General features: G+C 44.3%; 1 protein-coding gene across 4 annotated transcripts in view; it reads left to right on the top strand.

The window, feature by feature from the left end:
• The window catches only part of LOC110503416 (GMP synthase [glutamine-hydrolyzing]), a 32,297-nt gene extending 7,140 nt beyond the window's left edge, over window positions 1-25,157 (top strand). The window contains exons 4-17 of one of the 4 annotated variants that reach the window (XM_090218948.1): window positions 608-705; window positions 2,875-2,978; window positions 6,535-6,728; window positions 7,036-7,201; window positions 8,036-8,187; window positions 8,470-8,643; window positions 9,424-9,529; window positions 10,410-10,525; window positions 10,757-10,882; window positions 21,066-21,181; window positions 21,281-21,411; window positions 22,719-22,891; window positions 23,029-23,154; window positions 25,067-25,157. In XM_090218948.1, coding sequence (XP_090075074.1) covers window positions 608-705; window positions 2,875-2,978; window positions 6,535-6,728; window positions 7,036-7,201; window positions 8,036-8,187; window positions 8,470-8,643; window positions 9,424-9,529; window positions 10,410-10,525; window positions 10,757-10,882; window positions 21,066-21,181; window positions 21,281-21,411; window positions 22,719-22,891; window positions 23,029-23,130 — 1,758 coding nt within the window. In that variant the 3' untranslated portion in view covers window positions 23,131-23,154; window positions 25,067-25,157. Of the gene's footprint in view, window positions 1-607; window positions 706-2,874; window positions 2,979-6,534; window positions 6,729-7,035; window positions 7,280-8,035; window positions 8,188-8,469; window positions 8,644-9,423; window positions 9,530-10,409; window positions 10,526-10,756; window positions 10,883-21,065; window positions 21,182-21,280; window positions 21,412-22,718; window positions 22,892-23,028 lie in introns of all 4 variants that reach the window. The other 3 variants (XM_090218949.1, XM_090218947.1, XM_090218950.1) reach the window with 3 other exon arrangements.
• The last annotated feature ends 1,572 nt before the right edge of the window (window positions 25,158-26,729 follow it).

Here is a 26,729-nt window from a genome sequence, read left to right as displayed (position 1 = left end):
TAAATGTTGAGTCTCATAGCAAAAGATCTGAATACTTGTGTAAATAAAGTATTTCTGTTTAATTGTTAATAAATTAGCAACAAATCTTTAACCTGTTTTTGTTTTGTCATTATGGAGTATTGTGTGTAGATTGATCTTTGTCATAATGGGGTATTGGGTGTAGATTGATCTTTGTCATAATGGGGTATTGGGTGTAGATTGATCTTTGTCATAATGGGGTATTGGGTGTAGATTGATCTTTGTCATAATGGGTTATTGGGTGTAGATTGATCTTTGTCATAATGGGTTATTGGGTGTAGATTGATGATCACTTTATTTTATTCAATCCAATAAGGCAACAAAATGTAGAACAAGTAATGGGGTCTGAATACTTTCGCGAAGGCACTGTACATGAAACCTTAGCCCAAAATCCCTTAGCCCAAAACTCCGGGTTCATGATTTCACCACCTACAGTCAATAACGGTGTGTCTAGACAGATCAATTGATAAAAAATCCCCACTAAGAATCGCTTATGATCACATACAAATTGAAATTACATCTTTCAATCAATCAATTTAAAAAAAAATGCAGATTTTAAGAGTCTAATGATCAATTGTCCTCTCCCCAGATGATGAATAAGGTTTTTGGAGGGACAGTACACAGGAAGAGTGTGAGAGAGGATGGAGTGTTCAACATCGGACTGGACAACACCTGCTCTCTCTTCAGGTGGGTTCTTTAGAGTAGGCAGCTCGAAAAGAGTTTCACCAGAACCACTCGGAGTCGAGAGGTGACAGGGTAGGCTATTTCAAGAACAAGTGGGTTTGTTTTTTTCCTCCATTGGTTTGTCCCAGAGCCCATGTGTTTGACGCCAACTGGACCAAAAATTCCAACAGTCACATCGTTTCCCTGGCCGTCACACAAACACTCCAAAATAAGAAAACCACAGTCCTCCCTCTCTCAGACATTACACACAGTTGGACACAAAGCACATTGAGTTCCAAAGGGCTTCTGAACAGCTTCTACCCCCAAGCTATAAGACTCCTGAACAGCTTCTACCCCCAAGCTATAAGACTCCTGAACAGCTTCTACCCCCAAGCTATAAGACTCCTGAACAGCTTCTACCCCCAAGCTATAAGACTCCTGAACAGCTTCTACCCCCAAGCTATAAGACTCCTGAACAGCTTCTACCCCCAAGCTATAAGACTCCTGAACAGCTTCTACCCCCAAGCTATAAGACTCCTGAACAGCTTCTACCCCCAAGCTATAAGACTCCTGAACAGCTTCTACCCCCAAGCTATAAGACTCCTGAACAGCTTCTACCCCCGAAGCTATAAGACTCCTGAACAGCATATCAAAGGGCCACCTGAACCTTTAGCATTGACCCCCTGTTCAGGCTACTCTCTGTTTATTATCTATGCATAGTCACTTTACCTCTACCTACATGTACATGTTTGTTTGACTAACATTGACTCTGTACCGTAACACCCTGTATATAGCCTCCACATTGACTCTACCGTAACACCCTGTATATAGCCTCCACATTGACTCTGTACCGGTACCCCCTGTATATAGCCTCCACATTGACTCTGTACCGTAACACCCTGTATATAGCCTCCACATTGACTCTGTACCGTAACAACCTGTATATAGCCTCCACATTGACTCTGTACCATAATACCCTGTATATAGCCTCCACATTGACTCTGTACCGTAACACCCTGTATATAGTCTCCACATTGACTCTGTACCGTAACACCCTGTATATAGCCTCCACGTTGACTCTGTACCGTAACACCCTGTATATAGCCTCCACATTGACTCTGTACCATAACACCCTGTATATAGTCTCCACATTGACTCTGTACCGTAACACCCTGTATATAGCCTCCACATTGACTCTGTACCGTAACACCCTGTATATAGCCTCCACATTGACTCTGTACCGTAACACCCTGTATATAGCCTCCACATTGACTCTGTACCGTAACACCCTGTATATAGTCTCCACATTGACTCTGTACCGTAACACCCTGTATATAGCCTCCACATTGACTCTGTACCGTAACACCCTGTATATAGCCTCCACATTGACTCTGTACCGTAACACCCTGTATATAGCCTCCACATTGACTCTGTACTGGTACCCCCTGTATATAGCCTCCACATGGACTCGGTACCGTAACACCCTGTATATAGCCTCCACATTGACTCTGTACCGTAATACCCTGTATATAGCCTCCACATTGACTCTGTACCGTAATACCCTGTATATAGCCTCCACATTGACTCTGTACCGTAACACCCTGTATATATCCTCCACATTGACTCTGTACCGTAACACCCTGTATATAGCCTCCACATTGACTCTGTACCGTAACACCCTGTATATATCCTCCACATTGACTCTGTACCGTAACACCCTGTAAATAGCCTCCACATTGACTCTGTAACGTAACACCCTGTATATAGCCTCCACATTGACTCTGTACCGTAACACCCTGTATATAGTCTCCACATTGACTCTGTACCGTAATACCCTGTATATAGCCTCCACATTGACTCTGTACCGTAACACCCTGTATATAGCCTCTACTGTAATTATTTTGTTGCTTTTACATTTTTTACTTCAGTTTATTTTATACAGTTTAGTTTACTTTCTTAACCAACAATGCAGTTAAGAGCTTTTAAGTAAGCATTTCACTGTGAGGTCTACTACACCTGTTGTATTCAGCATTTCACTGTAAGGTCTACTACACCTGTTGTATTCAGCATTTCACTGTGAGGTCTACTACACCTGTTGTACTAGGCATTTCCAGATATGGGTGGAATTGTTTCATTGTGTGGGTGTACTTCCTGTCTGACCTTTGACTCTGTCTGTGACCTGATTGTTGTCAGGGGCCTGCAGAAAGAGGAGCCGGTGCTGTTGACTCATGGGGACAGTGTGGACAAGGTGGCCGATGGCTTCAAGGTGGTGGCCCAGTCAGGGAGCATCATTGCAGGTATGCATTCTGGCAAAGGATCCTGGGCCTGGAGGAAAATTTAATTTAGACTAATTTAGTCTACCACCATACTTCTCTAATTTAGTCTACCACCATACTTCTCTAATTTAGTCTACCACCATTCTTCTCTAATTTAGTCTACCACCATACTTCTCTAATTTAGTCTACCACCATACGTCCCTAATTTAGTCTACCACCATACTTCTCTAATTTAGTCTACCACCATACTTCCCTAATTTAGTCTACCACCATACGTCCCTAATTTAGTCTACCACCATACGTCCCTAATTTAGTCTACCACCATACTTCTCTAATTTAGTCTACCACCATTCTTCCCTAATTTAGTCTACCACCATACTTCCCTAATTTAGTCTACCACCATACTTCCCTAATTTAGTCTACCACCATACTTCTCTAATTTAGTCTACCACCATACTTCCCTAATTTAGTCTACCACCATACTTCTCTAATTTAGTCTACCACCATACTTCCCTAATTTAGTCTACCACCATTCGTCCCTAATTTAGTCTACCACCATTCGTCCCTAATTTAGTCTACCACCATTCGTCCCTAATTTAGTCTACCACCATTCGTCCCTAATTTAGTCTACCACCATACTTCCCTAATTTAGTCTACCACCATACTTCTCTAATTTAGTCTACCACCATACTTCTCTAATTTAGTCTACCACCATACTTCTCTAATTTAGTCTACCACCATTCGTCCCTAATTTAGTCTACCACCATACTTCTCTAATTTAGTCTACCACCATACTTCCCTAATTTAGTCTACCACCATACTTCTCTAATTTAGTCTACCACCATACTTCTCTAATTTAGTCTACCACCATACTTCTCTAATTTAGTCTACCACCATACTTCTCTAATTTAGTCTACCACCATTCGTCCCTAATTTAGTCTACCACCATACTTCTCTAATTTAGTCTACCACCATACTTCCCTAATTTAGTCTACCACCATACTTCCCTAATTTAGTCTACCACCATACTTCTCTAATTTAGTCTACCACCATACTTCTCTAATTTAGTCTACCACCATACTTCTCTAATTTAGTCTACCTCCATACTTCTCTAATTTTGTGTACCACCATACTTCTCTAATTTAGTCTACCACCATACTTCTCTAATTTAGTCTACCACCATACTTCCCTAATTTAGTCTACCTCCATACTTCCCTAATTTAGTCTACCACCATACTTCTCTAATTTAGTCTACCACCATACTTCCCTAATTTAGTCTACCACCATACTTCTCTAATTTAGTCTACCACCATACTTCTCTAATTTAGTCTACCACCATACTTCCCTAATTTAGTCTACCACCATACTTCCCTAATTTAGTCTACCACCATACTTCTCTAATTTAGTCTACCACCATACTTCCCTAATTTAGTCTACCACCATTCGTCCCTAATTTAGTCTACCACCATTCGTCCCTAATTTAGTCTACCACCATACTTCCCTAATTTAGTCTACCACCATTCTTCCCTAATTTAGTCTACCACCATACTTCCCTAATTTAGTCTACCACCATTCGTCCCTAATTTAGTCTACCACCATTCGTCCCTAATTTAGTCTACCACCATTCGTCCCTAATTTAGTCTACCACCATTCTTCCCTAATTTAGTCTACCACCATACTTCCCTAATTTAGTCTACCACCATACATCCCTAATTTAGTCTACCACCATACATCCCTAATTTAGTCTACCACCATACTTCTCTAATTTAGTCTACCACCATACGTCCCTAATTTAGTCTACCTCCATACTTCCCTAATTTAGTCTACCACCATACTTCCCTAATTTAGTCTACCACCATACTTCTCTAATTTAGTCTACCACCATACTTCTCTAATTTAGTGTACCACCATACTGCCCTAATTTAGTCTACCACCATACTTCTCTAATTTAGTCTACCACCATACTTCCCTAATTTAGTCTACCTCCATACTTCCCTAATTTAGTCTACCACCATACTTCTCTAATTTAGTCTACCACCATACTTCTCTAATTTAGTCTACCACCATACTTCCCTAATTTAGTCTACCACCATACTTCTCTAATTTAGTCTACCTCCATACTCCCCTAATTTAGTCTACCACCATACTTCCCTAATTTAGTCTACCACCATACTTCCCTAATTTAGTCTACCACCATACGTCCCTAATTTAGTCTACCACCATACTTCTCTAATTTAGTCTACCACCATACTTCCCTAATTTAGTATACCACCATACTTCCCTAATTTAGTCTACCACCATACTTCTCTAATTTAGTCTACCACCATTCGTCCCTAATTTAGTCTACCACCATACTTCTCTAATTTAGTCTACCTCCATACTTCCCTAATTTAGTCTACCACCATACTTCTCTAATTTAGTCTACCACCATTCGTCCCTAATTTAGTCTACCACCATACTTCTCTAATTTAGTCTACCTCCATACTTCCCTAATTTAGTCTACCACCATACTTCTCTAATTTAGTCTACCACCATTCGTCCCTAATTTAGTCTACCACCATACTTCTCTAATTTAGTCTACCTCCATACTTCCCTAATTTAGTCTACCACCATACTCCCCTAATTTAGTCTACCACCATACTCCCCTAATTTAGTCTACCACCATACTCCCCTAATTTAGTCTACCTCCATTCTCCCCTAATTTAGTCTACCTCCATTCTCCCCTAATTTAGTCTACCTCCATACTTCCCTAATTTAGTCTACCACCATACTCCCCTAATTTAGTCTACCACCATACTCCCCTAATTTAGTCTACCTCCATACTCCCCTAATTTAGTCTACCTCCATACTCCCCTAATTTAGTCTACCACCATACTCCCCTAATTTAGTCTACCACCATACTCCCCTAATTTAGTCTACCACCATACTCCCCTAATTTAGTCTACCTCCATACTCCCCTAATTTAGTCTACCTCCATACTTCCCTAATTTAGTCTACCACCATACGTCCCTAATTTAGTCTACCACCATACTTCTCTAATTTAGTCTACCTCCATACTCCCCTAATTTAGTCTACCACCATACTTCCCTAATTTAGTCTACCACCATACTTCCCTAATTTAGTCTACCACCATACTTCCCTAATTTAGTCTACCACCATACTTCCCTAATTTAGTCTACCTCCATACTCCCCTAATTTAGTCTACCACCATACTTCCCTAATTTAGTCTACCACCATTCGTCCCTAATTTAGTCTACCTCCATACTTCCCTAATTTAGTCTACCACCATACTTCCCTAATTTAGTCTACCTCCATACTTCCCTAATTTAGTCTACCACCATTCGTCCCTAATTTAGTCTACCACCATACTTCCCTAATTTAGTCTACCACCATTCGTCCCTAATTTAGTGTACCACCATACTTCCCTAATTTCAGTAAATTCCACAATATGATCATGAAGATCTTTGGCCCTCAATGCTCTTCTTTCCTCCCCACCTCTTCTTCCCCTTGTCTTTGACCGTTCCAAACCCTTCCACTGCCCCCCCCCCCTCCCCCCGCTCCCTTTGTTCTCTGACAGGTATTGCCAACGAGCAGAAGAAACTGTACGGGACCCAGTTTCACCCGGAAGTGGACCTGACAGAGCGGGGCACAGAGATATTACGTAACTTCCTTTTTGAAATCGCCGGCTGCACTTCCAACTTCACCGTCCAGAACCGCCAGCAGTCCTGCATCACAGAGATCCAGGAGAAAGTTGGCAAGTCCAAAGTACTGGTGAGGAATCTGCAGTACGGTTAGATGCAGTATGTGGGTACAGTATATACGCCATAGTATAGAACATAGAGACCCTGGGAGGGGGAGGGCGTAGTACATTCATCTGAGCTATTAAACACTAAACTAGACTGTGATATTGAACTGTGTTCTCTGCTGAAACGATGTGATCGACTCTCTGCTCCCAGAAAGTGGGTTGTCCCTCCAGAGAGAAGATGATAATGGAAGGGGGAGAGAAACAGGGACACTGTGTGTTGGAAGTCATTCTAGTTCTGTTGATTGACATGTCTGGTCCAAATGTTGTCCCCAGGTTCTGCTGAGTGGAGGGGTGGACTCCACCGTGTGCACGGCCCTGCTGAACAAAGCTCTGAACAAGGAGCAGGTGATCGCGGTGCACATCGACAATGGCTTCATGAGGAAACGAGAGAGTCAGAGCGTTGAGGAGGCCCTCACCAAACTGGGCATCAACCTCAAAGGTGAGAGGTCAATCCAAATGAGGCATTAACCTCAAAGGTGAGTGAGAGGTCAATCCAAACTGGGCATCAACCTCAAAGGTGAGAGGTCAAGCCAAGCTGGTGTCCTACACATGTCCAGAATGGACTCAAATGTAGCATTGTGGAATGTAGTGTGTGTGTGTATGTATGTATATGTATGTGTGTGTATATATATATATATTTTATGAGTGTGATTTTTATATATATATATATATATATATATATATATATATATATATCATAAAAGAATATAGAGATTTCAAATGTTATATTAGTGGCTATGTGTTGTAAGTTGGATTTACAATGCTGGTGTTCCACTGGTTGCCCTTTTGTCATGGCAACGGGGCCACACATCTTACTGCTGTGACGGCACAATGCTGGTGTTCCACTGGTTGCCCTTTTGTCATGGCAACGGGGCCACACATCTTACTGCTGTGACGGCACAATGCTGGTGTTCCACTGGTTGCCCTTTTGTCATGGCAACGGGCCACACATCTTACTGCTGTGACGGCACACTGCTGGTGTTCCACTGGTTGCCCTTTTGTCATGGCAACGGGCCACACATCTTACTGCTGTGACTTTACAATGCTCGTGTTCCACTGGTTGGCCTTTTGTCATGGCAACGGGCCACACATCTTACTGCTGTGACTTTACAATGCTCGTGTTCCACTGGTTGGCCTTTTGTCATGGCAACGGGCCACACGTCTTACTGCTGTGACGGCACACTGCTGTGTTTCGCCTAACAGATATGGGACTTTAACAACGTTTTGATCTGGTTTTAAATTCTCTGTGTGTCTGTGTGATCTCCCTCTCTAGTGGTGAACGCAGCGCACACTTTCTATAACGGTACGACAACCCTGCCCATCTCAGACGAAGACCGGACGCCACGGAAACGCATCAGCAAGACCCTCAACATGACCACCAACCCTGAGGAGAAGAGGAAGATCATCGGAGACACCTTTGTCAAGGTACTGCCTTGTCTGTTATCTGTTGAAGGTTAGAGGATTCTAATATGCAGCAACAATGCATCAGCTATGGTAGTTATAGCAACGGTGCTGGTAATTAGAAACTGCGCTGGTCCCATGAATTGGTTTATTTTCAAATAACTTCCACTTGAATCATAACGTGTCCTAACCTTTATCTTCAACCTAGTCTGTTGTCTGTATATGTTGGTTGTCTGTCTGTCCCTCTTAAATAAAAAAAATGTATCTATTGAATGGACTTCCTGTGTGTGTGATTGGCGTCTGTAGGTGGCCAATGAGGTGATAGGGGAGATGAACCTGAAGCCGGAGGAGGTGTTCCTAGCCCAGGGCACCCTGAGGCCAGACCTCATAGAGAGTGCTTCTCACCTCGCCAGCGGCAAGGCAGAGGTCATCAAAACACACCACAACGACACAGAGCTCATCCGCAAGCTCAGAGACGAGGTACACACACATACTGAAACAAACTTCCAACACAATTTTGTTGGAGCACCTCTGGCTCTTCTGTTTGGCCCAGAGGTGTCCCAAGTTGTGTCCCAAGTCGAGTCCCAAGTCGAACTGGTTGAGTCAAGTTCAAGTCTATAAGCAAGTCGAGTCCCAAGCTGAGTCCCAAGTAAAAAAAATAAACCCATCTAAACAGGCAATGACTTTAAAAAAAAAAGATATATAAATTTATTTTTTTGCCAGGGAAAACAGGAGAAAATCTATTAAATAACATGCCTTTGTGAGACAAATGCTGCTGATTGGTCGAGATGTGCCACTTTCTGGTTCTGAAGCGCAGACGAGATGTTTTTGAAACATTTGGTGCTGATGTTAGTCACCAGATCTAATAAGCAAAAAGGTACAAATATAAATGGTATGAATAAGTAGCCTATTAAAATATGAAGTTTCACACTCTCTCCCCCCCCCCCCCCTCCCAGACCTTACGGTGCTAGCTCACCTGACCTGTGTTGATTGACAGTTTGCTTGGTCGAGTTTCACCAGGCAATCAGTTATTATTTTTTCTTGCGAGTGTGATTCTGTCTCTGGCAGAGTGGAGAGAAATCCACGGATGCTCGGTGACAACAAAATGAGTGACATTACGTTCCAAAACCTGGCCAGATAATAAAGTCATGAGTCTCGAAGTCGAGTCAGACGTTATTTTAAGTCTAGTCTCAAGTCATTAATTTTGTGACTCGAGTCCACCACTCAGGTCTGAGCTGTCTCTTCTCTCACTCCCTCCAGGGAAAAGTCATTGAGCCGCTGAAGGACTTCCATAAGGATGAGGTTCGGGCGCTGGGCAGAGAACTGGGACTGCCAGAGGACATCGTCTGTCGACATCCTTTCCCTGGTCAGTACCCCACCGTACACACAGGACAGAACCTTATATATATATATATAGTCATGGAACATTTAGAACCAACACAGGACAGAACCTTATATATATATATATATATATATATAGTCATGGAACATTTAGAACCAACACAGGACAGAACCTTATATATATATATATATATATATATATATATATATATATATATATATATATATAGTCATGGAACATTTAGAACCAACACAGAATAGAATGTTATATATAGTCATGGAACATTTAGAACCAACACAGAATAGAATGTTATAAATAGTCATGGAACATTTAGAACCAACACAGAATAGAATGTTATATATAGTCATGGAACATTTAGAACCAACACAGAATAGAATGTTATAAATAGTCATGGAACATTTAGAACCAACACAGAATAGAATGTTATATATAGTCATGGAACATTTAGAACCAACACAGAATAGAATGTTATATATAGTCATGGAACATTAAGAACCAACACAGAATAGAATGTTATATATAGTCATAGAACATTTAGAACCAACACAGGACAGAACCTTATATATATATAGTCATGGAACATTTAGAACCAACACAGGACAGAACCTTATATATATAGTCATGGAACATTTAGAACCAAAACAGGACAGAACCTTATATATAGTCATGGAACATTTAGAACCAACACAGGACAGAACCTTATATATATATATATATAGTCATGGAACATTTAGAACCAACACAGAATAGAATGTTATATATAGTCATGGAACATTAAGAACCAACACAGAATAGAATGTTATATATAGTCATGGTACATTAAGAACCAACATGGAGAATAGCAGAAGTATGGCTGTGATGTTAACCTCACCCTCTCCTGTAGGTCCTGGCCTGGCCATCAGAGTGATCTGTGCAGACGAGCCCTACATCTGTAAGGACTTTGCTGAGACAAACAACATCCTCAAGATCATCACAGACTTCTCCGCCATGGTCAAAAAGGTCAGAGAGCAGAGCACCACTAGTCTATGACAGGAACATGATGGTAATAACAGAGTTTGTCTCAATTCCATTTCAATTTGAACCAATTTAATTGGACATACAATTCTAGAATGGGGCTGTAGATGGAATTGACCCCAACTGTCTGTCTTTATTCAACAACATGCTGATAACTTACTCTAGTAATGTCAGAATAGCTAATAATAATAATAATAACTTACCCTGTCTCTCCAGCCCCACACGTTGCTGCAGAGAGTGAAGTCGTGTATATCAGACGAGGAGGAGGAGAAACTCCTGCAGCTCACCAGTCTTCATTCACTCAATGCCTTCCTGCTGCCAATCAAGACCGTGGGAGTCCAGGTAACACACTTTATACAGTGTTCTCTCACACTCAGCACTGCTCGGCCACGAGGCTGCTCTGTCTGTCTGAATGTGACCTCTGTAAATGTACGGGTGGTCCCGGAAAATTGATCCCACTCTCCTGGCGTTGCAAGAGCCATGCTCTTATCAAGTGAGTGACGGAGGACCACTGGTCACCTGACTGAGGCCCCTCTTAATGGTCTGACTGCTCGTCTATAGTAGAGCAGGGATAGATGGCTTTATCTGATTCTTAGTGCTGAGTGATTTGCGGTTGGTTCAGATTTGTAAAAAAACAACATCGTTTTAGATTTTTTTAAACAATAGGTTAAAGGCATTGTGGGTAGATTGCTAAGAACACCTAATAAAACAATTGATGGTAGTGACCATTACTGTCACTAACCATAATTTATTCACATTACTTTATTTAAATCAAATATATTTGGTTCTGTACATTACATATTTTGTTAATAGTTTGATGATGAATGTATTATTTCATAAAAACCCCAGTGATGATTGGCTAGTGACTGCCTTTTGTAGCCTATCACTATAAAGTCGTCCTGAGTGGCGCAGCGGTCTAAGGCACTGCATCTCAGTGCAAGAGACGTCACTATAATACCTGGTTAGAATCCAGGCTGTATCACATCCGGCCGTGATTGGGAGTCCCATAGGGCGGCGCACAATTGACCCAGCGTCATCCAGAGTGGGCCGTCATTGTAAATAAGAATTTGTTTTTAACTGTCTTGCCTAGTTAAATAAAAAATCCCATTACTTTAATTTCAGTTGTGTATGTAATTGTTGCTTCTGTCCGTCTTCTCGCCCTAACCTGGGCTCGAACCAGGGACCCTCTGAACACATCAACAACTGCCTCCCACGAAGCCTTTGTTACCTATTGCGCCACGAAAGCCGCTGTGCTTGCATAGCAAGCGAAACAGCTTCAAGGTCTCAGAGCGAGTGACGTCACCGATTTTGAAACGCTACTAGTAGGCATCGCTAACTAGCTAGCCATTTCACACGGGTTACATTTATTTCAGTTGACTGATTTCCTTCTATCAACTGTAACTCAGTAAAGTTTTTGAAATTCTTGCGTTTTTCTATTTTTTTTGTTCAGTATAAATATATTTAAGTTACAAGCTTTGGTTTTTCCATTTACGTTTTGAGGTTGGACTTTAGCACTTAAAGCTTGTTAGCGTGTACGGCGCACTGATTGGTGGCACCTCATTAGTCACTATGTGTTACACCTGTGCTGGTTGCCATCTCATTAGTGGGAAGGTGTTGGAACCTGTGCTGGCCCAGTTGCTATTTAAGAGTGTGTCTGGCCCAGTGCTCCAGTTGTCTTGATAGAGGGTTATTAACACCTTTTAGTTGGCTCTCCCTATTATGATTTCTAGACAAATAAGCCTTGATCTGATTTTCATTTTTGCTCCAAGTTTTTGGTTTGCTTCCTGTCTTTATTAAGCTTGGTTAGGGTTTTTCTTTTGTTTGTCTTTTTAAGTTCTATTTGTTGTTACTCGTCAACTTTCAGGGGAACCCCTCATGAGTGTCTTTCAGAAACCCTCCTAAAACCCCACCTGTTTCGTTTTGGTTGTTGACTTTTAGTTCCCTCTTCTGTTTGAGCAACATTTAGGGTTTTCTTGCTAGGGAACGTAACATGTCACCAAATAATTGATTAAACCACACTGTTTTGCAATGAAGGTTTACAGTAGCCTCCACAGCACTCTGTAGTGTAGCACCATGGTGTAGCCGGAGGACAGCTAGCGTCCGTCCTCCTCTGGGTACATTGACTTCAATACAAAACCTAGGAGGCTCATGCTTCTCACCCCCTTCCATAGACTTACACAGCAATAATGACAACTTCTGGAGGACGTCCTCCAACCTGTCAGAGCTCTCTTAGCTTGAACTGACATGTTGTCCACCCAATCACAGGATCAGATAATTGGGGGGGGGGGAAACATTTTTAAATGAAAGCAAACGGAACAAAACGGGGATAAACATACTTGAATTTGTCCAATAGAAACTCTCGTTTGCATCTGTTGGACTAATGATTACACCCTAGATCAGCTCGACGCAGGCGAGGTGGGATTTAATGTCACCGTCTGTCACCTTCATTACTCACATATTTCTCTCTACCTGTGCACTTACGTTGTAATCTTTCATTCATAGGCTAGGTTGTAGCAACCTCCATGATGGGTATTGGGAAAATTTGAGTATCATGTAGTAGCCTAAACGTATCGATGTTACGTTGAACTGGGTGAATGGAATATGAATGACAGTCATCCAAAATGCTGTAATACCGCCAGTGTCGGGAACAAAGAGCTGCGGAAGTTTGTCGTCAGGCAAGTGGTCAACAGCACCCTCTTTGACCCAATGGGCTTTATGTGTCTGTCTGCTCAATTACTTCACCTAGGCTCTGTGGTCAACAGCACCCGTTATGTCAACTGTGTTGCTGTTTGCCCTGTTACATTACCTAGGCTCTGTGGTCAACAGCACCCGTTATGACACAGTGGACTACATGTCTCTGTTCTTCCATCTGTTTTTCATTCGTGAATTCAGACGAGCGGTTTGTATTAAAGTTGAAATCCCTAGTGTCTACATCGTAGAACAGTACAAACCTCAACCTCAAGTCTCATTCTTCTTTGTGTGTTCCTCTCTGACAGTGTGGTGTAGCTAGGCCTAATGTTAGCCTGTGGTTTGGGTTCTGACGCCAGCACGGTTATTCCTTCACTGAGCAGCCATGTCAAGACTAGTTTTGACACTCCCTGTTATTCCTTCACTGAGCAGCCGTTTCCCTCTCACAATAACACAAGGACACTGCTACTGTCAGGGCTGAGTATGTGAAACTCTCCCCTACTCACTGATACTGTGTCAGAGAACATTTAACCTCTCTGATCTCCCAAACCCGGATCCGGTATCGTGACTACAGCCTCAAGCTCATTACCATAACGCAACGTTAACTATTCATGAAAATCGCAAATGAAATGAAATAAATATGCCATCTCGCAAGCTTAGCCTTTTGTAAACAACACTGTCATCTCAGATTTTCAAAATATGCTTCTCAACCATAGGAAAACAATAATTTGTGTAAAAGTAGCTAGCTAGCAAAGCATTTAGCGTTAGCATTAGCGTTAGCATCCAGCACGCAACATTTCAACAAAAACATAAAAGCCTTCAAATAAAATCATTTACCTTTGAAGAACTTCTGATGTTTTCAATGAGGATACTCTCAGTTAGATAGCAGATGCTCAGTTTTTCCAAAAAGATTCTTTGTGTATTAGAAATAGCTCCGTTTTATACATCACATTTGGCTACCAAAAAAACCCCGAAAATTCAGTCCTCAAAACGCGAACTTTTTTCCAAATTAACTCCATAATATCGACTGAAAACATGGCAAACGTTGTTTAGAATCAATCATCAAGGTGTTTTTCACATATCTCTTCATTGATACATCGTTCTTGGACACATGGTTTCTCCCCTGAATCAAATGGTAAAGTACAAGCAGCTGGCAATTGCGCACCGAATTCCACGCAGGACACCAGGCGGACACTTGGAAAATGTAGTCTCTTATGGTCAATCTTCCAATGATATGCCTACAAATACGTCACAATGCTGCTAAGACCTTGGGCGAACGACAGAAAGTGTAGGCTCATTCGTTGCGCAATCACAGCCATATAAGGAGAGAATGGAAAACAGAGCTTCAGAAATTCTGCTAATTCCTGGGTGATGCATCATCTTGGTTTCGCCTGTAGAATGAGTTCTGGGGCACTTACAGACAAAATCTTTGCAGATTCTGAAACTTCAGAGTGTTTTCTTTCCAAAACTGTCAAGAATATGCATAGTCGAGCATCTTTTCGTGACAAAATATCGCGCTTAAAACGGGAACGTTTTTTATCCAAAAATGAAATAGCGCCCCTAGAGATCTAACAGGTTCAAAAAAATCCTGTTTAGGGTTGGGGCAGGTTAATCTGATCCTAGATCTGTGGTTAGGGGCAATGTCTGTTTGGCCTCTCAGCGGTGTCAAATGGTATTCTGGACATTTTACTTAATTTCCTTCAGCCCCAGGTTGTGGGATCCACGCGGGGTTGTCGTGGCTACACAATGTTTGTTTGACAAGTGCATGGATAATGGGAATGATGATACAGCTGGCTCTGCCCATTCAGTAGTGCGTGTGTCGCCCCCTCACTTCCTGCTAAAAGCCACAGAGGACTAAATTTACCCCAGAAAGAGTGAGTGTGTGTGTGACTGTGTGTGTTGGTAACGGTGGGTAGGAGAGACACAGCAGTATAAACAGAAGGGCGTATTATTCTCTGGAGTGAGGCTGAGAGAAGAGGGAAATAACAGGCCTCCGATTCCCCCAGAGTCTGTTTCTGTGTCGAAGTGTGAAGGATTCAATAGATCACTTCTGATGAGTGTTGGTCAATAGAGAACCTCTGTAGCATACAGAACTGGTGTGTGGGGTGACTGTCGGGACTATAGCCGTGTGTGGGGGGTGACTGTCGGTACCATAGCCGTGTGTGGGGTGACTGTCGGGACTATAGCCGTGTGTGGGGGGTGACTGTCGGTACCATAGCCGTGTGGGGGGTGACTGTCGGTACCATAGCCGTGTGTGGGGTGACTGTCGGGACTATAGCCGTGTGTGGGGTGACTGTCGGTACTATAGCCGTGTGTGGGGTGACTGTCGGTACTATAGCCGTGTGTGGGGTGACTGTCGGGACTATAGCCGTGTGGGGGGTGACTGTCGGTACCGTAGCCGTGTGTGTGGGGGTGACTGTCGGTACCATAGCCGTGTGTGTGGGGTGACTGTCGGTACTATAGCCGTGTGTGGGGGGGTGACTGTCGGTACCGTAGCCGTGTGTGGGGGGTGACTGTCGGTACCGTAGCCGTGTGTGGGGGGTGACTGTCGGTACCGTAGCCGTGTGTGGGTGGTGACTGTCTGCACTGTAGCAGTGTGTGGGGGTGACTGTCTGCAAATCAAATCAAATTTTATTTGTCACATACACATGGTTAGCAGATGTTAATGCGAGTGTAGCGAAATGCTTGTGCTTCTAGTTCCGACAATGCAGTAATAACAAGTAATCTAACTAACAATTCCAAAACTACTGTCTTGTACACAGTGTAAGGGGATAAAGAATATGTACATAAGGATATATGAATGAGTGATGTTACAGAGCAGCATAGGCAAGATACAGTAGATGGTATCGAGTACAGTATGTACAAATGAGATGAGTATGTAAACAAAGTGGCATAGTTAAAGTGGCTAGTGATACATGTATTACATAAGGATACAGTCGATGATATAGAGTACAGTATATACGTATGCATATGAGATGAATAATGTAGGGTAAGTAACATTATATAAGGTAGCATTGTTTAAAGTGGCTAGTGATATATTTACATCATTTCCCATCAATTCCCATTATTAAAGTGGCTGGAGTTGAGTCAGTGTGTTGGCAGCAGCCACTCAATGTTAGTGGTGGCTGTTTAACAGTCTGATGGCCTTGAGATAGAAGCTGTTTTTCAGTCTCTCGGTCCCAGCTTTGATGCACCTGTACTGACCTCGCCTTCTGGATGATAGCGGGGTGAACAGGCAGTGGCTCGGGTGGTTGATGTCCTTGATGATCTTTATGGCCTTCCTGTGACATCGGGTGGTGTAGGTGTCCTGGAGGGCAGGTAGTTTGCCCCCGGTGATGCGTTGTGCAGACCTCACCACCCTCTGGAGAGCCTTACGGTTGAGGGCGGAGCAGTTGCCGTACCAGGCGGTGATACAGCCCGCCAGGATGCTCTCGATTGTGCATCTGTAGAAGTTTGTGAGTGCTTTTGGTGACAAGCCGAATTTCTTCAGCCTCCTGAGGTTGAAGAGGCTCTGCTGCGCCTTCTTCACAATGCTGTCTGTGTGAGTGGACCAATTCAGTTTGTCTGTGATGTGTATGCCGAGGAACTTAAAACTTGATACCCTCTCCACTACTGTTCCATCGATGTGGATAGGGGGGTGTTCCCTCTGCTGTTTCCTGAAGTCCACAATCATCTCCTTAGTTTTCTTGACGTTGAGTGTGAGGTTATTTTCCTGACACCACACTCCGAGGGCCCTCACCTCCTCCCTGTAGGCCGTCTCGTCGTTGTTGGTAATCAAGCCTACCACTGTTGTGTCGTCCGCAAACTTGATGATTGAGTTGGAGGCGTGCGTGGGCACGCAGTCGTGGGTGAACAGGGAGTACAGGAGAGGGCTCAGAACGCACCCTTGTGGGGCCCCAGTGTTGAGGATCAGCGGGGAGGAGATGTTGTTGCCTACCTTCACCACCTGGGGGCGGCCCGTCAGGAAGTCCAGTACCCAGTTGCACAGGGCGGGGTCGAGACCCAGGGTCTCGAGCTTGATGACGAGCTTGGAGGGTACTATGGTGTTGAATGCCGAGCTGTAGTCAATGAACAGCATTCTCACATAGGTATTCCTCTTGTCCAGATGGGTTAGGGCGGTGTGCAGTGTGGTTGAGATTGCATCGTCTGTGGACCTATTTGGGCGGTAAGCAAATTGGAGTGGGTCTAGGGTGTCAGGTAGGGTGGAGGTGATATGGTCCTTGACTAGTCTCTCAAAGCACTTCATGATGACGGAAGTGAGTGCTACGGGGCGGTAGTCGTTTAGCTCAGTTACCTTAGCTTTCTTGGGAACAGGAACAATGGTGGCCCTCTTGAAGCATGTGGGAACATCAGACTGGTATAGGGATTGATTGAATATGTCCGTAAACACACCGGCCAGCTGGTCTGCGCATGCTCTGAGGGCGCGGCTGGGGATGCCGTCTGGGCCTGCAGCCTTGCGAGGGTTAACACGTTTAAATGTCTTACTCACCTCGGCTGCAGTGAAGGAGAGACCGCATGCACTGTAGCCGTGTGTGTAGGGTGACTGTCTGCACTGTAGCCGTGTGGGGGGTGACTGTCGGTACTATAGCCGTGTGTGTGGGGTGACTTTCGGTACTATAGCCGTGTGTGTGGGGGTGACTGTCGGTACTATAGCCGTGTGTGGGGGGTGACTGTCGGTACTATAAGCCTTGTGTGTGGTGGTGACTGTCGGTACTATAGCCGTGTGTGGGGGGTGACTGTCGGTACTATAAGCCGTGTGTGTGGGGGTGACTGTCGGTACTATAGCAGTGTGTGTGGGGGGTGACTGTCGGTACTATAGCCGTGTGTGTGGGGGTGACTGTCGGTACTATAGCCGTGTGTATGGGGGGTGACTGTCGGTACTATATCCGTGTGTGTGGGGGGTGACTGTCGGTACTTTAGCTGTGTGTGGGGTCACCAGTAAAGATGCTCCTAACATGTTCTCCCTCCCCCTCTCTCTCTCTCTGTGTGTCTTTGTGTAGGGTGACTGTCTGCACTGTAGCCGTGTGTGTAGGGTGACTGTCTGCACTGTAGCCGTGTTTGTGTGTAGGGTGACTGTCTGCACTGTAGCCGTGTTTGTGTGTAGGGTGACTGTCTGCACTGTAGCCGTGTTTGTGTGTAGGGTGACTGTCTGCACTGTAGCCGTGTTTGTGTGTAGGGTGACTGTCGGTACTATAGCCGCGTTTGTGTGTAGGGTGACTGTCGGTACTATAGCCGCGTTTGTGTGTAGGGTGACTGTCGGTACTATAGCCGCGTTTGTGTGTAGGGTGACTGTCTGTACTATAGCCGCGTTTGTGTGTAGGGTGACTGTCGGTACTATAGCCGTGTGTGTGGGGGGGGTGACTGTCAGTACTATAGCTGTGTGTGTGTGGGGGGTTGACCCGGTCCTATAGCCGCGTGTGTGTGGGGTGACTCAGTACTATAGCCGTGTGTGTGTGTGTTGACTGTCGGTAATTTAGACGTGTGTGTGTGTGTGTGTAGGGTGACTGGCGGTCCTATAGCCATGTGTGTGTGGGGGGTGACTGTCGGTCCTGTAGCTTTTCTGTTCCCAAGAAAGCTAAGGTAAACGACTACCGCCCCGTAGCACTCACTTCCGTCACCATGAAGTGCTTTGAGAGACTAGTCAAGGACCATATCACCTCCACCCCACCTGACACCCTAGACCCACTCCAATTTGCTTACCGCCCAAATAGGTCCACAGACGACGCAACCACACTGCACACTGCCCTAACCCATCTGGACAAGAGGAATATCTATGTGAGAATACTGTTCATCGACTACAGCTCAGCATTTAACACCATAGTACCCTCCAAACTCGTCTTCAAGCTCGAGACCCTGGGTCTCGACCCCGGCCTGTGCAAACTGGGTACTGGACTTCCTGACGGGCCGCCCCCAGGTGGTGAGGGTAGGCAACAACATCTCCTCCCCGCTGATCATCAACACTGGGGCCCCACAAGGGTGCGTTCTGAGCCCTCTCCTGTACTCCCTGTTCACCCACGACTGCGTGGCCACGCACGCCTCCAACTCAATCATCAAGTTTGCGGACGACACAACAGTGGTAGGCTTGATTACCAACAACGACGAGATGGCCTACAAGGAGGAGGTGAGGGTCCTCAGAGTGTGGTGTCATGAAAATAACCTCACACTCAACATCAACAAAACAAAGGAGGTGATCGTGGACTTCAGGAAACAGCAGAGGGAACACCCCCCTATCCACATCGATGGGACAGTAGTGGAGAGGGTAGTAAGTTTTAAGTTCCTCGGCGTACACATCACTGACAAACTGAATTGGTCCACCCACACAGACAGCGTGGTGAACCTCAGGAGGCTGAAGAAATTCGTCTGGTCACCAAAAGCACTCACAAACTTTTACAGATGCACAATCGAGAGCATCCTGTCGGGCTGTATCACCGCCTGGTACGGCAACTGCACCGCCCTCAACCGTAAGGCTCTCCAGAGGGCAGTGAGGTCTGCACAACGCATCACCGGGGGGCAAACTACCTGGGACCGAGAGACTGAAAAACAGCTTCTATCTCAAGGCCATCAGACTGTTAAACAGCCACCACTAACATTGAGTGGATGCTGACAACATACTGACTCAACTCCAGCCACTTTAATAATGTAAACATTGATGTAAATAATGTATCACTAGCCACTTTAAACAATGCCACTTTATATAATGTTTACATACCCTACATTACTCATCTCATATGTATATACTGTGCTCGATACCATCTACTGCATCTTGCCTATGCCGCTCTGTACCATCACTCATTCATATATCTTTATGTACATATTCTTTATCCCCTTACACTGTGTACAAGACAGTAGTTGTGGAATTGGTTATTACTGCATTGTCGGAACTAGAAGCACAAGCATTTCGCTACACTCGCATTAACATCTGCTAACCATGTATATGTGACAAATAACATTTGATTTGATGTGTGTAGGGTGACTGTCGGTCCAATAGCTGTGTGTGTGGGGTGACTGTCGGTACTATAAGCTGTGTGTGTAGGGTGACTGTTGGTACTATAGCCGTGTGTGGGGGGGTGATTGTCGATACTATAGTCGTGTGTGTGTGTGTAGGGTGACTGTCGGTACTATAGCTGTGTCGGGGGGGGGGGTCACTGTCGGTACTGCAGCCGGTACTATAGCTGTGTGTGGGGGGTGATTGTCGATACTAGTCGTGTGTGTGTGTGTAGGGTGACTGTCGGTACTATAGCTGTGTGGGGGGGGGTCACTGTCGGTACTGCAGTCGGTACTATAGCTGTGTGTGTGGGGTGACTGTCGGTACTATAAGCTGTGTGTGTGTGGGGGGTGACTGTCGGTACTATAGCTGTGTGTGGGGGGTGACTGTCGGTACTATAGCTGTGTGTGGGGGGTGACTTGTCGATACTATAGCCGTGTGTGTGTGGGGGGTGACTTGTCGGTACTATAAGCTGTGTGTGTAGGGTGACTGTTGGTACTATAGCCTTGTGTGTGGGGTGACTGTCGATACTATAGTCGTGTGTGTGTGTGGGGTGACTGTCGGTACTGTAGCCGTGTGTAGAGTGACTGTCGGTCCTATAGCTATGTGTGTGGGGTCACTAGTAAAGAGGCTCCTAACCTGTTCTCTCTCTGTGTCTGTGTGTAGGGTGACTGTCGGTTCTGTAGCCGTGTGTAGGGTGACTGTCGGTACTGTAGCCGTGTGTAGGGTGACTGTCGGTACTATAGCCGTGTGTGTAGGGTGACTGTCGGTCCTATAGCTATGTGTGTGGGGTCACTAGTAAAGAGGCTGCTAACCTGTTCTCTCTCTCTCTGTCTCTGTGTCTGTGTGTAGGGTGACTGTCGGTCCTATAGCTATGTGTGTGGGGTCACCAGTAAAGAGGCTCCACACTGGGAATCCCTCATGTTCCTGGCCAGACTCATCCCTCGCATGTGCCACACCATCAACAGGTAACACACACAGTACATGTTAGTAGATTAAGTAGAACCAGTTACTGCTAGCAGGATGCCCCATGGACCGTCCTTCCTCTCTCCTCTGCCTCCCTCCAGAGTTGTGTATGTATTTGGGTCCCACGTGAAGGAGCCCCCTACAGACGTCACCCCCACCTTCCTGACCACGGGCGTTCTCAGCACACTCAGACAGGCGGACTTCGTGGCCCACTCCATCCTCAGAGAGTCTGGTAAGTGGTTTCCTGCTTCAGGAGGGGGGGGGTGGGGGGGATCAGAATGCCAGGTAGAAATTCCTTGGATTCAGTGTAGAGCGGGGAATATAGTATAGAAATAGAATGTATAGATCTCTAGTGGTGTGTAAGGTTATTCTAATATCCAGGCGGATGTTAGTATTCAAATTCTTGTGTGAGATGCTAACAAAATGAGAGGCCTATTTTTAACACGCATGCTTTTTCTAAATGTCAAAATATCCATGTAACATTGTTACATATAATGAATGATATGGGGCCATCGTTGAAAATAAGAATTTGTTCTTAACTGACTTGCCTAGTTAAATAAAGGTCAAATAAATAAATAAATATACCATGACATTAATAAAGTAATAAAACAACAAACTTTTCAGTGTAGTTTTATTGTGACGTGCGTGGCAGTCGACCGGTAGCCTTCAACGTGTAGCTTGTCAATTATGTTGGCCAATCAAAGAGGTTCACTGTGTAGCAGGTAGAGTGAGCGTTCACTAATGCAATGCAAGATGGGGGGGGGGGGGGGGGTTAATAATGAGGAGTAAGCTACAAGTAGGCTGTGGTTTTACAGAATGGGCTTTTTTTATATATATATTTATTTGACCTTTATTTAACCAGGCAAGTCAGTTAAGAACAAATACTTATTTACAATGACGGCCTGGGAACAGTGGGTTAACTACCTGTTCAGGGGCAGAACGACAGATTTGTACCTTGTCAGGTCGGGCGTTTGAACTTGCAACCTTCCGGTTACTAGTCCAACGCTCTAACCACTAGGCTACCCTGCCGCCCGGCTTGGGGAGAAAGCACAGTATGTGGCGTCAATTAGCCTAGCTATCTTCTCTACCCCAGTCAAGACAGACTGATACACGGGGTGATAATATATGTATGTATATCAGATATCCAACAAAAAAATTAATGATACTATTACCAATAGTGAAATGATTTCAAACCCCCACTCCTATAGAAAACACAGTTATTTTGTGACCTGTTCGTTGTTCACCCTGTCTGCTGTGGTAACTCAGTGCCCTCTTTCTCCCAGGTTACTCTGGGAAGATCAGTCAGATGCCTGTCATCCTGACCCCTCTGTACCCTCTTTCTCCCAGGTTACTCTGGGAAGATCAGTCAGATGCCTGTCATCCTGACCCCTCTGTACCCTCTTTCTCCCAGGTTACTCTGGGAAGATCAGTCAGATGCCGGTCATCCTGACCCCTCTGTACCCTCTTTCTCCCAGGTTACTCTGGGAAGATCAGTCAGATGCCGGTCATCCTGACCCCTCTGTACCCTCTTTCTCCCAGGTTACTCTGGGAAGATCAGTCAGATGCCGGTCATCCTGACCCCGCTGCACTTCGACCGCGATTCCTCACAGAGGCAGCCGTCCTGTCGGCGCTCTGTGGTCGTCAGAACTTTCATCACCAGCGACTTCATGACCGGGATACCCGCCACGCCAGGAAAACACATCCCCGAGGAGGTACTGAGGCTCGCCACCAGATGGGGATCAGACAGACAGACATAGTTCTATTGCTCTCAGTGCAGACGTTTAAACCAGTCTCCGGTTTTGAACCCTTGTCTCTTCTTCTCTTGTATTATCTGTCATGTCTCCCCCAGGTGGTGCTGAAGATGGTGAATGAGATCAAGAAGATCCCTGGCATCTCCCGGGTGATGTTCGACCTGACCTCCAAACCTCCCGGTACCACAGAGTGGGAGTAGAGCTCATGGAGAGAGAGAAGGGAGGTGTGGTGAGCTCCTCCTCCTCCTTTCTTTCCCTCTCCTAACATACCCCCTCCCAATCTCACCCCTCCTCTCCTTTCTTTCCCTCTCCTAACACCTACACGCTCCCCCCAACCTCACCCCCTCCTTTCCGATCACCCCCCCGTAGAACATTCCCGTGGAAAGCAGGCAGTACTGTGATCAGCGCACACTTGAAGCTGCCACTCTGCCCCCCCCCTCCCCTCCCCCTTCATTTTTTTGGGGGAGAGGTGGTTGAATAGATATGATGACTATTCACCCTTCTTTTTGGATCCGTTTCTTCGTGCGTGACAATTACATTTTTCCTTTTTTTTGGGGGGTGTAAGTGCCGCTTCCTGTTTGGAAACCGCCAGTTGAGGTCAAGAGTTAAGGAGTTCAGGAAGTGGATTGTGTACACGGTATGCCTCAGATTACAGCGTGAGACCAACAACTGAAGAAAGCAAAAAAACGACATACTTGTATGACATAACGGAGAAGGAAGAGCAGCAACTAGCCAGTGGTTTAAAAAGTCATCCATCGTTTTTTTTTTGTGCTTTTTTTGTTACACTCCTGATAGTTTATTTTTTGTCCCAAAATGATTTTTACTCATCCATTTACCTTTCAACTGTATACTCTACAAAGAGACAGGGGTTGCCTGCCCAAAGTCATTCAGCAGAGAAACTGTGACCAATTAGTATTATTATTATTTTTTTATTTTTTTTTTAAACTTTTCATTTTGCCAAATGTAGACGAGCCGTGGTGAAATTAGATCTGGGTTATTATCTCTTGTTAACGATCCACTTGAATCAAAATGGTGATGGTTAAGCTACCCGACCGCGGTCAACAGAAAATCTTAGTTTATTATCACAGATGTGTGACACTGTGTGGGAAATCCCCAAAATGACGAGTTGTCCTTTTTTTTGTGGGTGCCTGTTTCTTTGGGTGCCTGTTTCTTTTGGGTGCCTGTTTCTTTTGGGTGCCTGTTTCTTTGGGTGCCTGTTTCTTTGGGTGCCTGTTTCTTTGGGTGCCTGTTTCTTTGGGTGCCTGTTTCTTTGGGTGCCTGTTTATTTGTTCCTCCTTTGTTTTTGTTTTTTTCATTTTTCTTCATGTTTTTCAGAGAAACAAGAGGACTGACAATGAATTCAGATGTTAGCATTTGTCTAATTGATGTGTGAATGTCATCTTTGTTGTTATCACCTCCTACAGGTGTGTAGGAGCCACGTTTGCACATTTCTCTTTTTACCCATAAAGCCATGGTGCTTTCCTGACGCGAAGGGAATGTACTTCCAGTTGACGGATTTTAAAACCCCAATCACGGAGCATCCCCCCCCCTCCCCTTTTTTTTATAGTGTCAAAGGTCAAATTGAAGACCGGCAGTGGCTGTCTTAAACGTTTCAACTACCAGAGGAGTCCCCAAATAGGCATTCCCAGTAACCTGGTTCTGCGAATGCTTTCAACATTCATTTAATGAGATATAGTCCTCAGCTAGTCCAAGGACTCAGCGTTTTACTGGGCCTGAAACGAGTCGTCTTAAGGACCCCTGTCTGCCCCATGTCCAGCCTGTAGGTCACGTTTTACTGTGCGATTAATACTGGTTTACCTCTGTGTTTGACTTTGTACCCCTCGCCTTTAGATATTATTTAGTTATAACAGCAAAATACACAATGCAAAATGAATCTGTTCCTGAAACTGTCTTATTTGCAACTTGTTCTTAATGTCTCTCCTTCTGTGTTGTCTTTTACTTGTGGCATTTTATGATACACATGTTTACTTGGAAAAACAAACAAAAAAAAAACGCTTTAAAAATTTATGGGTTTAATTTTATAGTTGGATTTTACTGCAATATTGAAATGATTAAGTTATGCAATTCTGTCAGATAATTTTGTTTTTAAAATGATGGATGCTCATCTTTCCTCAGTAACGTGCCTCACGACAAGCCGCCGCATGCAGTTTCACGATGACATTTGTACAATGAAAAACCAAGCTTTAATAAATAAGTCCATGTTGAATCTGTATTCTCACACTCTTGGCCAACTATTGAAAGATGTCTAGATTTATTTTCACAACCAACAGATGTTTTTAATGTTTGTATTTCGCAATACTTTTCTAGTATTCTGTTTGTAGCAGAATACTATATATATATAGATATAGATATATATATCTATCTATAGGTCCTCGAGAACGGGCGTCTCTTATTAGGTTTGAGGGCGGAGCGCGACTAATTGATGTCTGGCATTGAACTTCTCGTCACAAGGGACTGTGGAACCTTTGCACGTGCCTCTGGGTCGGGAAGGTCAAGTTCTACTGGCTCGTCTGTCTACATCCTTAGACTTATGAGGTAGTTAGGGAAGTAGATGTGTGCCAAGTTGTCATCAAGGCAAAGGATGGCTACTTTGAAGAATCTCAAATAATATAAAATATATTTTTGATTTAGCACTTTTTTTTTTAGTTGGTTAATACAAGATTGTGTTATTTCATAGATTAAATGTCTTCACTATTATTATTCTCCATTGCAGAAAATAGTACATAGTAATAATAAATAAAAACCTTTTGAATGAGTAGGTGTGTCAACTTTTGACTGGTGCTGTACATATACACACAGTGTACAGTGCATTCGGAAGCTATTCTGACCCCTTCACTTGAAGGTCTCCAAGAACACAGGGGCCTCCATCATTCTGAAATGGAAGAAGTTTGGAACCACCATGAGTCTTCCTAGAGCTGGTCAGGGAGATGACCAAGAACCTGATGGTCAGGGAGCTGACCAAGAACCTGATGGTCAGGGAGATGACCAAGAACCTGATGGTCAGGGAGATGACCAAGAACCTGATGGTCACTTGTGACGGTGCTCCAGGGTTGGGTCTGAGTACTTTCCTGAATTCACTGTATAATTTCAAAACGTGTCACTAGGTGTAAGCAAGACCATCAGCAAATAGTTACAACTGGGATATGACTGTAGTTAATCAGGGTCATTTTTTTCCACAAATAGACATATTTTCCTTTCTATGGTAGCAAGATCTTTTCTATTTTATTTTTTCAAATTTTCTATGAAAATGTATTGTAGTGAGAATTTATTTCGGGATATGTATACCGAGTATATCCACATCCCCCGACAGATCATTTCATTGGTAAACTACACAGCAATATGAAAGTCGTATTTAAAAAAATATATATATATTTTTTTGGTGTTGCATTACCCAATACAGTAAAGTACACATCATAATTTGATATGTTAGAACAGGTATCTAGATCCATCCAGCCCTGGAGTTTGGTATCCTTCCACTGGTATGCCATCCAGCCCTGGAGTTTGGTATCCTTCCACTGGTATACCATCCAGCCCTGGAGTTTGGTATCCTTCCACTGGTATGCCATCCAGCCCTGGAGTTTGGTATCCTTCCACTGGTAGGCCATCCAGCCCTGGAGTTTGGTATCCAGCCCTGGAGTTTGGTATCCTTCCAATGGTAGGCCATCCAGCCCTGGAGTTTGGTATCCTTCCACTGGTATGTCATCCAGCCCTGGAGTTTGGTATCCTTCCACTGGTATGTCATCCAGCCCTGGAGTTTGGTATCCTTCCACTGGTATAC

The sequence above is a fragment of the Oncorhynchus mykiss genome, chromosome 24 (assembly GCF_057628025.1).
Source record: "Oncorhynchus mykiss isolate SJ-2025 chromosome 24, ASM5762802v1, whole genome shotgun sequence".
NCBI lineage: Eukaryota > Metazoa > Chordata > Actinopteri > Salmoniformes > Salmonidae > Oncorhynchus > Oncorhynchus mykiss.
Note: the sequence above shows the minus strand (reverse complement) of the source record. Positions and strands in the feature narration are given on the sequence as shown.